General features: G+C 33.8%; 1 protein-coding gene and 1 long non-coding RNA gene across 2 annotated transcripts; one reads left to right on the forward strand and one right to left on the reverse strand.

Annotated features, from left to right (window-relative positions):
- The first annotated feature begins 570 nt into the window (after positions 1-570).
- LOC114418693 (NDR1/HIN1-like protein 10) lies at positions 571-1,645 on the forward strand. Its single transcript, XM_028384165.1, has one exon. It carries the CDS (start codon positions 787-789, stop codon positions 1,402-1,404), a length of 618 nt encoding a protein of 205 aa, XP_028239966.1. The 5' UTR covers positions 571-786; the 3' UTR covers positions 1,405-1,645.
- A 4,340-nt stretch (positions 1,646-5,985) lies between these two features.
- On the reverse strand, positions 5,986-7,157 carry LOC114418694. Its single transcript, XR_003668080.1, has 4 exons — positions 7,042-7,157; positions 6,879-6,956; positions 6,334-6,421; positions 5,986-6,108 (listed from the first exon to the last, which is right to left on the reverse strand). It is a non-coding gene; the product is annotated as an uncharacterized LOC114418694 (long non-coding RNA).
- Between the last annotated feature and the right edge of the window lie 7,719 nt (positions 7,158-14,876).

Consider the following 14,876-nt stretch of genomic DNA (forward strand, 5'->3'; position numbering starts at 1 on the left):
TTTTGGGAGAGAAGCGCAATCAAATTTTCCTACTGCAGTGGGAGCGTTTTCTCTCTAAGGATAATGTTTGCGCGCTCCAACCCAGGTTAAATATTTTTTCCCTAATTTATTTTTTCCTTGTTTTTATTGCATGATATAGTGTATTGTTGATTTATATAGTGTCAATTCAAATTATTTTACTACTATTATTTTGTTATTTAATTCAAGATTGTACATCATCTTCTTATTTATTTCTTTCATTTTTATTTTATTTTTTTAACACAACCTAGTCAACCCAACTTAAAAATGTAACATCATTATGTTTATATTTACATAAAGAAAAATGATTTATTTTTTACTGTGTAATTTTTTTTTAATTAATAATAAGTCGCCAACAATAAGTAAAATTAATCTATGGTTCAGATAATTAAGAAAAAAACATGCGTGTGCAAAAAAAATAAAAATAAAAAACAAAAAAAGAAACAACCCAGTCGCATCCTTATTTCTTCACATAATATTTTTATATATACGTCTAACTCGTCGACCAAATTGTGGTTTCCTTGTTACTTGTGAATCAAACAATCGAACAGTTCTTTCTTACTCGGCGTTCAATATTAAAAAGCCAATGACATTCTATGCACTTGTACTGTATTTTACAAGGAAATCTCTCAGAAAACCTCAATCAAACAAACCACAAGCCCAAATCATCAATACTAAACCCCTTCAAATACCCATATATAGGTGGGAAAAAATGACATACCATCTTTCATCATTCACCTAAACCTTCTTTTCCTACCAATCAATCACATGTGTTGCAGAAACCGCTTCATCGCCTGCACCTGCTGCATAATCATCACCCTCTTCTTCATGTTCATAATTTCCATCATCGTCTGCATCTCACCCTCAAGTGTCAAGTTCCATGTAACCGATGCCTCCCTAACACAATTCAACCTCACAAGCAACAACACTTTGTATTACAACTTGAAGGTCAACGTCACAGTGAGAAACCCCAACAAGCACACCATAGTGTACTATAGGAGGATCACAGTAATTTCTTGGTACAAAGATAATGCTTTTGGTTGGGTGAGCTTAACACCCTTTGACCAAGGCCACAAGAACACAACCTTCCTTCAAGCAGTGTTTGAAGGGCAGAGGGTGATTAAGCTCAAATCTAAACAACTTGGTGAGTATAAAGATGAGACAAGTGTTGGGATTTACAAGGACCTTGCTGTGGATTTTGATCTTAGAATCAGAGCCAAGTATGGAAAGTTCAAGAGTAGTCGTTTCAATACACCCATTGTTCAGTGTCGCCGATTGAGGGTTCCTTTGATTTCTAATGGTAAATCAGTACCTCCTTTTAGTGTCACCAGATGCAAAAGTGCTTCTTTCTTCTCAGATCGTGATGCGCCTGATGTTGATGGATAGGAGCTGCAGGCTGATATGAAACCTCTATAATCAGTTGACCATGTCAGTTAATCTGTACACAATTTTTCCATTAAAAATAATCTGCAGAGAGATGTGTAAAGGTGTTACATGGATATATATACACCATAACATATAAAAACACTCTCATGTATGTTGTATACAAAAAATAAAGGAAAATACTCAATTTATGTATCATTTTGATTTTCTTATGTTATATGATATTTCAGCTGGTTGTTGTTCATTTCTTTGTAGTCCCCATGATTGTGATTGATGATATACTGTAATGTTTACTTTTAATTTCCAAAAGTAGATACATACGTGGAGAGAGGTGGAAACTTGAGAATTGCATCTTTTGGTAAACGAGAATTCACACACGCCAATTATATAGAATTTGTCATGGATATATCATTCCCATCAACGTAAACTTCACCAGCCAATTTTCCTCTAAAGCATCAACATCAACTGGTCTTGTATGACATTTTTTTTATTCATAAATGGCAATAATAGTAGGAACATTTTAATAGCGACATGTTGTCTGTGTTTAAAAAGTAAAAAAAAATGGAATAATTAATTTCTTCACAACTGGGAATTTTATATGAAACTTGTCGTTTGGAAATGGTTTTAATTGACCTATTTACACATCTTTTTATTTTCACAAATGAATTTATTTCAATATTCTATTTAAATATTTAATTATCGTTCATCCATCTTCCATGTTGGTCAATAACCCCTCTACATGATAAGGATTAACCTCATGCATTTGATTAAACATTAACCTCATGTTAGTTCTTAATTATTTTATAAATTAATCCGAAGACAGCCGTCCTTATCCAAAATTACCTTCTTTCATATAAAAATCTCTTATAAAAATATTTCTGATTTAACTATAAGAAAAAATAGTTAATTTTGCACTAATTAAAAAATTCAATTTATTATTTACTTGTAGTAATCTCAATTAAAAAATAATTTTAACTTAAATGTACTTTCAATTCATATGATCATTTTTTTTCTAATGGATCCATGCGGTTATAAAAATTCCTAAAAATAGCTGGCGTGACAAATAATTGCTGGCATTAGAAAGTAGTTGTCAACAAAAAATATCATATTATGAGTGTCACGTAAGTAAGGAAAAAAGACAAAATTATTGGGGTTAAAAACCTAAATGGGAAAATTTAAATTTTAAATTAAATACTAATATAAAATAAATACTTAAGTAAACCTAACTAAACTTTAATCTAACTTAGCTCAGATTTACAAAACTTGAGTTTGTTTTATTTTATTGTAGATTCATTTTTAAGACTTAGTTTGTCCTATTTGAAAGTCTAACATATATTTTTAAAGATTTTAGATAAACCGACAAACATGAACCAAGGCACATTTTAGTTTTATAGAACCACAATCTTGTGTCACAGTTGCAACTTAAGTATTTATCCTATCCATTTGTGAATATTTTTGGAATATCTGCAGGGTTCGAATACACTTTTTCATCCTTAAAAATTACCAATTTAGCATAATAATTACACTTTAAAGGCCAAAATAAAAAAATGAAACTTAAAAGACCACAATATAATAAAAATATATAAATAAGAAATCAAAATTATATTTAACCAAAAATAATAATAAAAGAACTCAAAATGATCCTAATAAAATATAAAGTTAACTTATTTTTTAAAGTTTGAACCTAAAATATTGTGCGAGCTACTCAAATTCCCAAATCCCTACATACATGGCTAGGGATGACAATAGGTGGGTTTTGGATAGGATCTTATAGTGTTGATTCTCATACCTGTGTTTTAAAAAAATCTTCATACCCGGTCTCATAGCTTGACAGATAGTAACTTTAACCCTCATCTTGTTTCTATTAGATACTTATATACTCATAATCACACTTGCAACTCACACTAATGTATAAAGTTAATAAATCAAGTCAAGTTAATACATAATCCTGAGTTGTCTAAACTCAAGTCAATACACAAAAATTACAAAAATAATAATTTAACATTATGATTCCTAAAGTTAATATTCTAATCGCTTAATAAAAACTCTAATTAAACTTGAATATCATGGATAATTTATGTGTGTGTATATGTGACATGTACATAACAAGAGGAGTGAGTATTATAATATTCATACCTGCACTCATATCTATGTAAATTTACATATAAATATTCGTTTTCCATACCTAATCTCAATATGTAGATAATTATTCTTTTGACTTGTAAATAATTTTATAGATACCCGTAAGATCAGGTGGACTTTTTTGTCCCTATTGTACCATAGTGAATTTTTCTTTTGAGATGCATGTATCTATCAATTGACACATGCATGATAAGTAGTGAAAAATAACAAATTATTAAAGAAAGTATTTAATAGGTTTTTTTTACGAAAGTATTTATTAGGTTAAAAGTTAAAAAATTAATCAATGCTTTTTTTATAATTTAAAACACTTAATATGATATATTAAATATTTTTTTACCAGATGTCTTAATACAGACACAATTTCTTCATCACATTTTATATTGTGTACTCTCATCTCCACGTTTCCTAGTTGTTAATCAAACTATATATTGAAGAATTTTTCTTTACTCGGCTTCAAAAGTCAATGCCTCGGTGCACTTGTATTATATTTTGCAGGGAAATCTCCCAGAAAAGATCAATCAACAAACCACACGCCTAAACCATCAACGTCTATACCCTTCAAATACCCTTAGACAAGTGTTGGGATTTACAATGACTTGACTGTGGATTTTGATCTTAGAATCCGGGCCAAGTTTGGAAGGTTGTTCAAGAGTAATCGTTTCCATCCACCAGTCGTGCAGTGTCGCCGTTTGAAGGTTCCTTTGATTTTTAATGATAAAACAGCACCTCCTTTTAGTGTCACCAGATGCAGTGCTGCTTATTTCTTTTCAGATCGTGATGCTAAAGTCCAAGCAGATGGAAATGCATTTAGTTACATTACCATTAACCAGGAAAAGTCACGGTGTCTTTTCTTCACCTTATTTCATTAAATCAATTTGATAGCTCGAATTTTGTGGCAAAAAGGTTTATAGGCTTTAATTGAAAAATAAAATAAAAAATTAAACTTAATAATTTAATGTGACAAAATAAGTCTTATGACATTATATGACTAGATCACTTTTTTTTTTTTTTTACTTTGAAATTAATATGGTTTTTATATTTAGTTGTATTCTAGCAGTTTTATATCATCACAAAAATTTCTTTTACAACAGGTGACAGATGTGTAAACAGTAAGATTGATCTAATGGCCTAAAATGAGAGAAAACTACTTAACTTTTACCCCTTAAAATCACTGAATCCATAACCAGAGCTTCCTGTTATGAAACCTCTTTAACCCCTGGATATATGGATATTTGAGCTGTTGCTGTCAGTTAATTTGTGCACAATTTTTCCATTACCTCAATCTGCAGTGCTATGTAAAAGTGTTACATGCATATATATACATAAGTATATATATATATATATATATATATATATATATATATATATATATATATATATATATATATAAGTATACAAAAATAAAGAAAAATTCTCATGTTATGTATGACTTCGATTTTCCAGACTGCTGTTTATATGTTATTTCAGTTTTAATTGGTAAATTAGAATTCACACACACGCAGATTATATAGAATTTTACATGGGATGTCACTTGACCAACCAATGTTCCTCTAAGTCTCACGACTAGCCTTGTATGAAATTATATATATTAATGAATGATTTTCAAAGCAGTAGGAATATTTAGATGCGACATGTTATCGATTGAGTTTAAAAAGTCAAAAAAATGAAATAATTAATTTCTTCACAATTGGGAATTTTATGCAAGTTTGTTGGGAAATGGTATCAATCGACCTATATTTACACATCATTTTTATTCTCATTCTTCAAATGAATTCATTTCAATTTGAATATTTAATTATTGTTCCATCTTCCATCTTTGTCAATTATAACCCTCTACATGATAAGGATTAAGCTCATGCATTTGATTAAACATTAAAGCATAGGAGCTAAATGACTGTATGATTATGACTATGTGCTAGTTCTTAATCATTCCAAAAATATATATATTCTCTATCATATAATAAAGTACTCAAGTTGTTTTTTTTTTTTTCATCTTTTTCAAGAACACCGAATGACGTAATGCTAATTAATAAGTATTTCATTGTGAAGATTCTGAATTGCTACTTTCCTGGGAAACCACGTAGGCAATGATTCATGACCCAATTGGATATTTCGAATATAAGCACCACACTAGCATGTTATTGTCAACAGTAAGAAATCGTTCACTGTGACAGTGTCTGTTCTCTTGCATCTAAAACTACAAGAGACTGATATAGGTACAACACGGGTTACATATAAATAGAGTGTTTTTTCTTACAAAGAAAAAAAATGTGACACTAGAAGTCTAAGGAGTGCCACTAGAAAACGTTGCAAAAGCAAATGAGTGACACTACAAGTCTAACTTCGCTCTTGGATGTTAACAAAGTAAGTTCTACTAAGTTAGAAAATAACTGTTGATTACATCTAGTCTAGATCTTACATTTTCCAAAGTTTTTAAGTTCTTCCATTAGTAGATCTGCCACTGATTAAAGAAAACGTACCACACTCAGTACAAAGATATTAACATTGAAGAAATTAATATGCTATTCCAGTTGGAGGCATCTTTCGTTCCTCAGGCATATTGAACTACATAAAAAGGAGACAACATCTTGAATCAGATCAAAATAAATTCTCTACGTATTTAATAGTTCTACCTCTATATTCTCTACATCTTGTAGTTTAATGTGTCCTCTATATTCTCTACATCTTGTAGTTTAATGTGTCTTAACTCTTAAGGAATTCTGCCCACTATTATATTTACACAATCAAAACCCAAATAATTAAGTAGGAGGTAAAGTTTAATGGCTCTACCTGTTACATATCCAGTGAGGGTTTATTCCTTTTGCTTCTATGCAATGAGGGCACATCCATCCCTTGTTCTTTCTCACTTCCTCTATTTCTAAAACAGAACAATAGTGAACAATTTCAGACTACCAACATGAGTAATTTTTAATAAGTCTTGTTATATTTTAGAATATCTCACTATTGAGTTCAAAGCATAACTTACAACTTTATGATGAAACAAATTTTATAACATAAGATAGTTTTTATGTCAAAAAGAATGAAAAATAAGCAATAACTTTATAACATATAACCTCTAGATGCAGGTATGAGGGTGGGACAACTAAAACTATTTCAATTAAATATATTATACTACTATATATCAAACAAATATAAAACCAAGCTCTTAAGATTGGCCAAGGGTGGACTTAATATTAGTTAACAAAAGCTAAGTCATGAATACCCTTACTGTACAACCAAAGTTAATGTGAAACCAAGGATTTTTCTTAATGCAATTTTAATTTGTTTGCCTTGTTTAGCTGCCCCTTATCGTTGGCTGAACTATTTTTTCTCACCTTCACCATATCAAATCTTGAGACAGGCTCTACAAAAAACACCAGTGCTAGAGTGACAGACAGAACAATCAGTCTTTCCTGTTAGGAAATCATTGTCAAACTGTTAAAACATTGTGGAACTAAAGCAAAAAAAGAACTCAAAATAAGACTTTTTAAATCTGACCTAGGCATGGTTCTTTCACATCAAAATTGCCACATCTCTTGCAGTCTTCTTCGCCACACAATTTCTTTTGCCTGCATTTGTGTTTTAGTGTTACATCGCAATGTCATCAACTCATCATCATCATCATCAGCTATACCAAATACTATTACACTTGTTTATATATATAGCTCCACATTAAACCCATTACCTATTAGGAAATTTCTCTACATTGACCAGATTGGATATATGTCAAATTGTTGGCAATGACCAAACAGTATCATCATTTTGTATTAGCTTCTAATATAAAGCATATACCACAAGAACCTTATACCCCAAATAACAAACTAATATAAGCTTATACTATAAAGCATATACTACCAAACTGTGAACCTTATACCCCAATTCTAATATAAAGCATATACCACCAAACCGTGAACCTTATACCCCAAATAACAAACTAATATTATCTTCTAATATAAAGCATATACCACCAAACTTTGAGCCTTATATCCCAATAACAAACTATGTAAATTTGTGACTAAGGATTAGTAAAACATTAAATTAATCTCCAGTTGTTAACAAACAAAAGGGAGTGAGAAAATGGACCTGCAAAAATGGCAGCATATCCCCAAAATTGGATTGTAGACACTACCTCTGTCCTTGCTATCACACCGCCGAGCAGAATTCTCTGCTGAAAGCTGAAGATCTACATTGCTTAGGTTTATGAAAGGAACATTGGCAGGCCTCTGCTCCTCTTTTTTCACTTCACACAAAGTTACCTTCTTCTCTGTCACAATTCACAGAAAAAGTTACCAAAACAAGCAGTGGTTGAAGAAAGAGTAAATAGCAATCATGGTCTTCCAAATATATACGCCTAGTGGTCACATGCTACTTCACTTATAAAATACATGATACATACTAGTCTTTCAAAAATAGAGAATGATGCAAAATGATTCCTTATGAAGGAGGAAAAAACTAATGGCATTAATTTTCAAATGAAGAACCAATATTGTTGCAGAAATGTCATGTGACATGTATGTTTTGGAGGATCAAAATAATTGTACCTTTAATTTGATCCTACAAAGATTAGAGTGTCACTAAATTAGTCCTTCAAACATTAAAAAAATTCACTATATTAGTCTTCCAAAGGTACAAATTATTCTTCCTTGCATTTGAAGGATTGAAGTGGTGATGCAAAATACTAGTCCTTTAAGAGGGGAAAGGTGTGTGTGATATTTAGGAGGTTGTTCCAGAAAAGAGAGACAAGAAGAGTAAAGAAAAAAGCTTAAACCTTGTTTGATGGGTGTGGAATGCTGAGACTAAGAAGGTGGCGGCGTAAGGTTGTTGCTGATTCGCTGAGAGTAGCGCAAAGGGGTGAGACCGTACAGTTTTTTTTGGTAAGTACGAGGTTGTTGTTGTTGTTGTTTCTTGGCTTGTTGTCGGAGCTGAGAAACGGTATTCACAACACCCAAAGACTCCAACTGAAGCCTGATTCTCTAACATGCGAGCCTTTCTGAGAGCTTCATACTCGCATTTTGCTTTCTCTCTCACTCTCCCAATTCTCTTCTTCTGAGACTTCACTCGTAATAATGTAACATTACACTTTTCACTTTCTGTTAGAAATGATAGTAATTCTGACTTTGTTGGTTAAGTCTTTCTAATATAGGAAGTTAGTTGGTTAGTTAATAATGATGCAATCAAGTTGTTAGTGAGGGGCCAAAATGCAAAATACAATTCAGTCTCTGTCCCTCTTATAAATACTGTTTTCATTGTTCTTTCAATAATAATTTTTTCAGATTCTTTCATTTTCCTTATTTGTTAGTTTTGCTTCTCTCTAAACCTCTCTCACTTTTCTCCTTCCTCAAGTTACCTCTTTGTGCGTGTGTGTGCGCAAGAACAGGAAGTTCTAACAGTGGTATTTCAGAGCTAGGTTCGAAAAAGAGACCAATTCTCCAATCATGGCTTCGAATGGTCCTTTTCCCTTAAATCTTCCAATTCTAACCGGCAAGAACTTCAACAGATGGAGTGTGCAAATGAAAGTCTTGCTTGGATTTCAAGACTTGACCGGTGTGATTGAGAATGGAATAGAAATTCCTAAAGAGGGAGCCTCAGATTTGCAGAAGACTGAATTCAAGGATCTGAAGAAGAAAGACTGCAAAGCCTTGGTGATCTTGCATCAATGTGTCGATGATTCTCACTTTGAGAAAATCGAAAATGCTAAATCCGCAAAGGAAGCATGGGACATTCTGAACAAGGCTTATGCAGGAGCTGATAAGATCAAGAAGGTGAGACTTCAGACTCTTCGAAGGCAATTTGAATTGCTGCAGATGGAAGAGACCGAGAGCATTGGAGATTACTTTGGAAGATTGCAGGTTCTTGCAAATTCAATCACTAGTTGTGGTGATACAATTACTAATCTGACGTTAGTTGAGAAAGTTCTGAGGACCCTGAATCCAAGATTCAATCACATTGTGGTTGCAATTGAGGAATCAAAGGACTTGGAATCATTATCTGTTGATGAATTACAAAGATCACTTGAGGCACATGAACAAAGATTGCAAGAAAGAGCAAATGATAAGGCTACAGAACAAGCACTGCAAGCACACCATCAATCAAGAAATGGTGGTTCTGATAATCGCAGAGGCAAGAAAGGAAGAGGGAGATTCCAGAACACGAGAGGTAGAGGAGGTTACTCCAAAGATAAAGGTAAACCTCAACCTGATCAAAGAAGTGGAGATAACTGCAGTAAAAGAAGTGGTGGTTCTGGTACTCGTGGAAGAGGAGGCAAAAAGAAATGGGATAAAAGAAATGTTGAATGCTTCAATTGTGGAAAAAGAGGTCATTATGCAGAAGAATGCTGGTATAAGGAGAAAAATGCTGATGATGAAGCACAATTAGCCACAGGAGCTGTTTCTGACACTGAACCAGTGTTGTTGATGGTCATAACAAAGACTGGAGCTGATGCAAAAGATCAATGGTACTTGGACACAGGATGTTCAACACATATGACTGGTCACAAGGACTGGTTTGTTAGCCTTGATGAGTCAGTAAATCACAAGGTCAGATTTGCAGATGACAGCACTATTAGAGTTGAAGGTCATGGCAAGGTTGTGATTAAAAGAAGGGATGGTACAGTGTCATACATTGAGGATGTGCTCTATGTTCCAAACATGAGATGCAATCTTCTAAGTCTTGGCCAACTACTTGATAAGAAATACAGAATGGTGATGGAGGACAAAGAAATGAAGATCTATGACAAGGACAAAAGGTTGATCATCAAAGCTCCATTCAACAGGAATAGAACTTTTAAGGTTGGTATTCAAGTCATGAAACACAATTGCTTGCAGGCTGAGACATGTAGAGAGGAATGGTTGTGGCAATACAGATTTGGACCCTTGAATTTCAAGGATTTGAGTCAACTGCACAGAATGGCTCAAGGAATACCTCACTTGAGACAGATGACAGATAACTGCAGAGAATGCCTAGAGTGCAAGCAACCAAGGAATGCATTTCAGAAATTTGTACCAGTAAAGTCAACACATAAATTGGAGGTGATCTATTCAAATGTTTGTGGTCCTCTTCAGGTTGAATCCCTAGGAGGAAACAAGTACTTTGTAACATTCATAGATGACTTGACTAGAATGACTTGGATTTATATAATCAAGAAGAAAAATGAGGTTCCTATAATTTTCAAAAAATATAAAGCCTCAGTAGAAAAATGTAGTGGCCACTGTATAAAAACATTAAGAACTAACGGAGGTGGTGAATACACCTCCAAGGAATTTGCTGAGTTTTGTGATGAGGCAGGTATCACTCATGAGTTCACTCCACCTTATACACCACAACACAATGGTGTTGCTGAAAGAAGAAATATGACTATCCTGAATATGGTGAGGAGCATGTTGAAGACTAAGAAGCTACCTCATTTCCTATGGAGTGAAGCAGCTGCAACAACAGTCTATATACTTAACAAATGCCCTACCAAGAGACTGAAAGGAGTGACACCTGAAGAAGCTTGGACTGGTACTAAACCAAAAGTGAATCAACTCAGAATTTTTGGTTCACTTTGTTATAAGCATGTCCCTGAGCAGTTGAGGCAGAAACTGGATGAAAAAGGTGAACAAATGATCCTTATAGGCTATCATGCAACTGGAGGTTACAAGCTACTTGATCCAAGGTCAAAGCAGGTCTCTGTGAGCAGAGGTGTGATATTTGATGAACTAAAGGAATATGAGTGGAAGGAGGACCCTATAAACAATACAACCAAGATTCTGGTAGATTCAATCATTCCAAAAGAATTGAGTGACACTACTGATGAACTGCCTACAAGGAACACTGAAGGAGGAACCAGGAGGTCTTAAAGGGTTATGCAACCCTCACAAATGTTGAAAGATTATGAAGTCATGAAAGACAGCCAAATCACAGATGAAGGTGATATTGTACACTTTTCCCTATATGCAGATGCTGAACCTGTGAGTTTCGAAGAAGCCTTGAAGAATGACAAGTGAGTCAATGCTATGAAAGAGGAGCTGAAATCAATTGAGACAAATCATACCTGGCAGCTAATGGCAAGTGCATATCTGAACATGGAGTATATGTAAAAGGAGAATATGAGTCAGACTTAGTAATATTGTGCCTCTATGTTGATGATTTACTCATCACAGGAAACAACAAGGTAGAGATTGACAAGATTAAGCAACTGCTGAAGAATCAATTTGAAATGACTGACTTAGGATCTCTCTCATACTTCCTTGGAATTGAGTTCAAGGAAACTGAAGCTGGAATTGTGATGCATCAAAGCAAATATGCTACAGACCTGTTGAAGAAGTTTCGAATGACTAACTGTAATGCAGCAGCCACCCCAGCTGAAACAGGATTGGCATTGAGTTTGAGAGATGAAGGAGAACCTGTTGATGAAACTCAGTACAGACAGATTGTGGGTTCATTAAGGTACTTGTGCAATACAAGACCTGATTTGGCATTCAGTGTTGGACTGATCAGTAGGCTTATGCAAACTCCAAAAACTCCTCACATGATGGCAACAAAGAGAATTTTGAGGTATATTAGAGGCACAATTAACTATGGTATTCTACTGCCAAATACCATCACGAGTTCAAACATGGAACTGCTTGGCTATACTGACTCAAACTGGATAAGAGATAATGATGATAGAAAGAGCACTGCTGGATATATTTTCCTACTTGGAGATGCACTGGTGTCATGGAGTTCAAAAAAGCAAGATCTTATTGCCTTATCAACTTGTGAAGTTGAATACATAGCAGCATCAATGTGCTTGTGTCAAGGCTTATGGCTAAGAAAACTGTTGAAAGAAATGAAGATCCAGAAGAATGAAGCTATAAACATACTGGTGAACAACAAATCTGCAATCAGCCTTGCAAAAAATCCAATTGATCATGGTCGAAGCAAACACATAGAAACAAGGTACCATTTTATTCGGGACAAGGTGAGCAAAGGGAAGGAAAAACTGCTATACTGCAAGTCAGAAGATGATCTTGCAGACTTACTGACTAAACCTTTGAAGAAGAACAGATTTGAAGACTTGAGAAACAAGATGATGATCATGATTGAATGAGAGTCAGAATTATGGGGGAGTGTCAGAAATGATAGTAATTCTGACTTTGTTTGTTAAGCCTTTCTAATATAGGAAGTTAGTTGGTTAGTTAATAATGTTGTAATCAAGTTGTTAGTGAGGGACCAAAATGCAAAATACAATTCAGTCTCTGTCCCTCTTATAAATACTGTTTTCATTGTTCTTTCAATAATAATTTTTTCATTCTCCTTATTTGTTAGTTTTGCTTCTCTCTAAACCTCTCTCACTTTTCTCCTTCCTCAAGTTACCTCTTTGTGCGTGTGTGTGCGCAAGAACAACAAGTTCTAACACTTTCCAGCAACATTTTTTTTTTCTGAAATACTTTCCAGCAGCATCGTGCTTAACGGTTGAATTTCTGACCACATTTACCGCTTCTATCTATAGTTACACATGTCTTTCTGCTCCCCTCCCACCCTAAAAAAAATTGTAAAAAAGGAAAAAGACATCGATTAAATAAGAAATTTGATTAAAAAAGGTAACAGTACTGATTAAAAAAACTGGAAAAAAAATATTTAGTATGAGAATTATAAGAAATTATAAAAATATTATAGGCAACTTAATTTTTTACTTTTTAATAAAAATATATATAACTCAATTTGTACACTATTATTCAATATATAACTCAATTTGTACACTATTATGTAACTCTGCAGATTGAGTTATATATTGAATAATAGTGTACAAATTGACATTGTCAACATAGATTTCATTCATAAGCATCCTGATCTTGGAAAAAATTAATTACCAGTGTTGCGAATTCAGATTGGCTTTAGCAAGTGCATATCTGAACATGGAGTATATGTAAAAGGAGAATATGAGTCAGACTTAGTAATATTGTGCCTCTATGTTGATGATTTACTCATCACAGGAAACAACAAGGTAGAGATTGACAAGATTAAGCAACTGCTGAAGAATCAATTTGAAATGACTGACTTAGGATCTCTCTCATACTTCCTTGGAATTGAGTTCAAGGAAACTGAAGCTGCAATTGTGATGCATCAAAGCAAATATGCTACAGACTTGTTGAAGAAGTTTCGAATGACTAACTGTAATGCAGCAGCCACCCCAGCTGAAACAGGATTGGCATTGAGTTTGAGAGATGAAGGAGAACCTGTTGATGAAACTCAGTATAGACAGATTGTGGGTTCATTAAGGTACTTGTGCAATACAAGACCTGATTTGGCATTCAGTGTTGGACTGATCAGTAGGTTTATGCAAACTCCAAAAACTCCTCACATGATGGCAACAAAGAGAATTTTGAGGTATATTAGAGGCACAATTAACTATGGTATTCTACTGCCAAATACCATCACGAGTTCAAACATGGAACTGCTTGGCTATACTGACTCAAACTGGATAAGAGATAATGATGATAGAAAGAGCACTGCTGGATATATTTTCCTACTTGGAGATGCACTGGTGTCATGGAGTTCAAAAAAGCAAGATCTTATTGCCTTATCAACTTGTGAAGTTGAATACATAGCAGCATCAATGTGCTCGTGTCAAGGCTTATGGCTAAGAAAACTGTTGAAAGAAATGAAGATCCAGAAGACTGAAGCTATAAACATACTGGTGAACAATAAATCTGCAATCAGCCTTGCAAAAAATCCAATTGATCATGGTCGAAGCAAACACATAGAAACAAGGTACCATTTTATTCGGGACAAGGTGAGCAAAGGGAAGGAAAAACTGCTATACTGCAAGTCAGAAGATGATCTTGCAGACTTACTGACTAAACCTTTGAAGAAGAACAGATTTGAAGACTTGAGAAACAAGATGATGATCATGATTGAATGAAAGTCAAAATTATGGGGGAGTGTTAGAAATGATAGTAATTCTGACTTTGTTTGTTAAGCCTTTCTAATATAGGAAGTTAGTTGGTTAGTTAATAATGATGTAATCAAGTTGTTAGTGAGGGACCAAAATGCAAAATACAATTCAGTCTCTGTCCCTCTTATAAATACTGTTTTCATTGTTCTTTCAATAATAATTTTTTCATTCTCCTTATTTGTTAGTTTTGCTTCTCTCTAAACCTCTCTCACTTTTCTCCTTCCTCAAGTTACCTCTTTGTGCGTGTGTGTGCGCAAGAACAACAAGTTCTAACACTTTCCAGCAACATTTTTTTTTTCTGAAATACTTTCCAGCAGCATCGTGCTTAACGGTTGAATTTCTGACCACATTTACCGCTTCTATCTATAGTTACACATGTCTTTCTGCTCCCCTCCCACCCTAAAAAAAATTGTTA

The sequence above is a fragment of the Glycine soja genome, chromosome 7 (assembly GCF_004193775.1).
Source record: "Glycine soja cultivar W05 chromosome 7, ASM419377v2, whole genome shotgun sequence".
NCBI classification, from domain to species: domain Eukaryota; kingdom Viridiplantae; phylum Streptophyta; class Magnoliopsida; order Fabales; family Fabaceae; genus Glycine; species Glycine soja.

Excerpts from the sequence above, each read along its gene's own strand:
- LOC114418693 (XM_028384165.1), top strand. The coding sequence starts at position 787 with ATGTGTTGCAGAAACCGCTTCATCGCCTGCACCTGCTGCATAATCATC.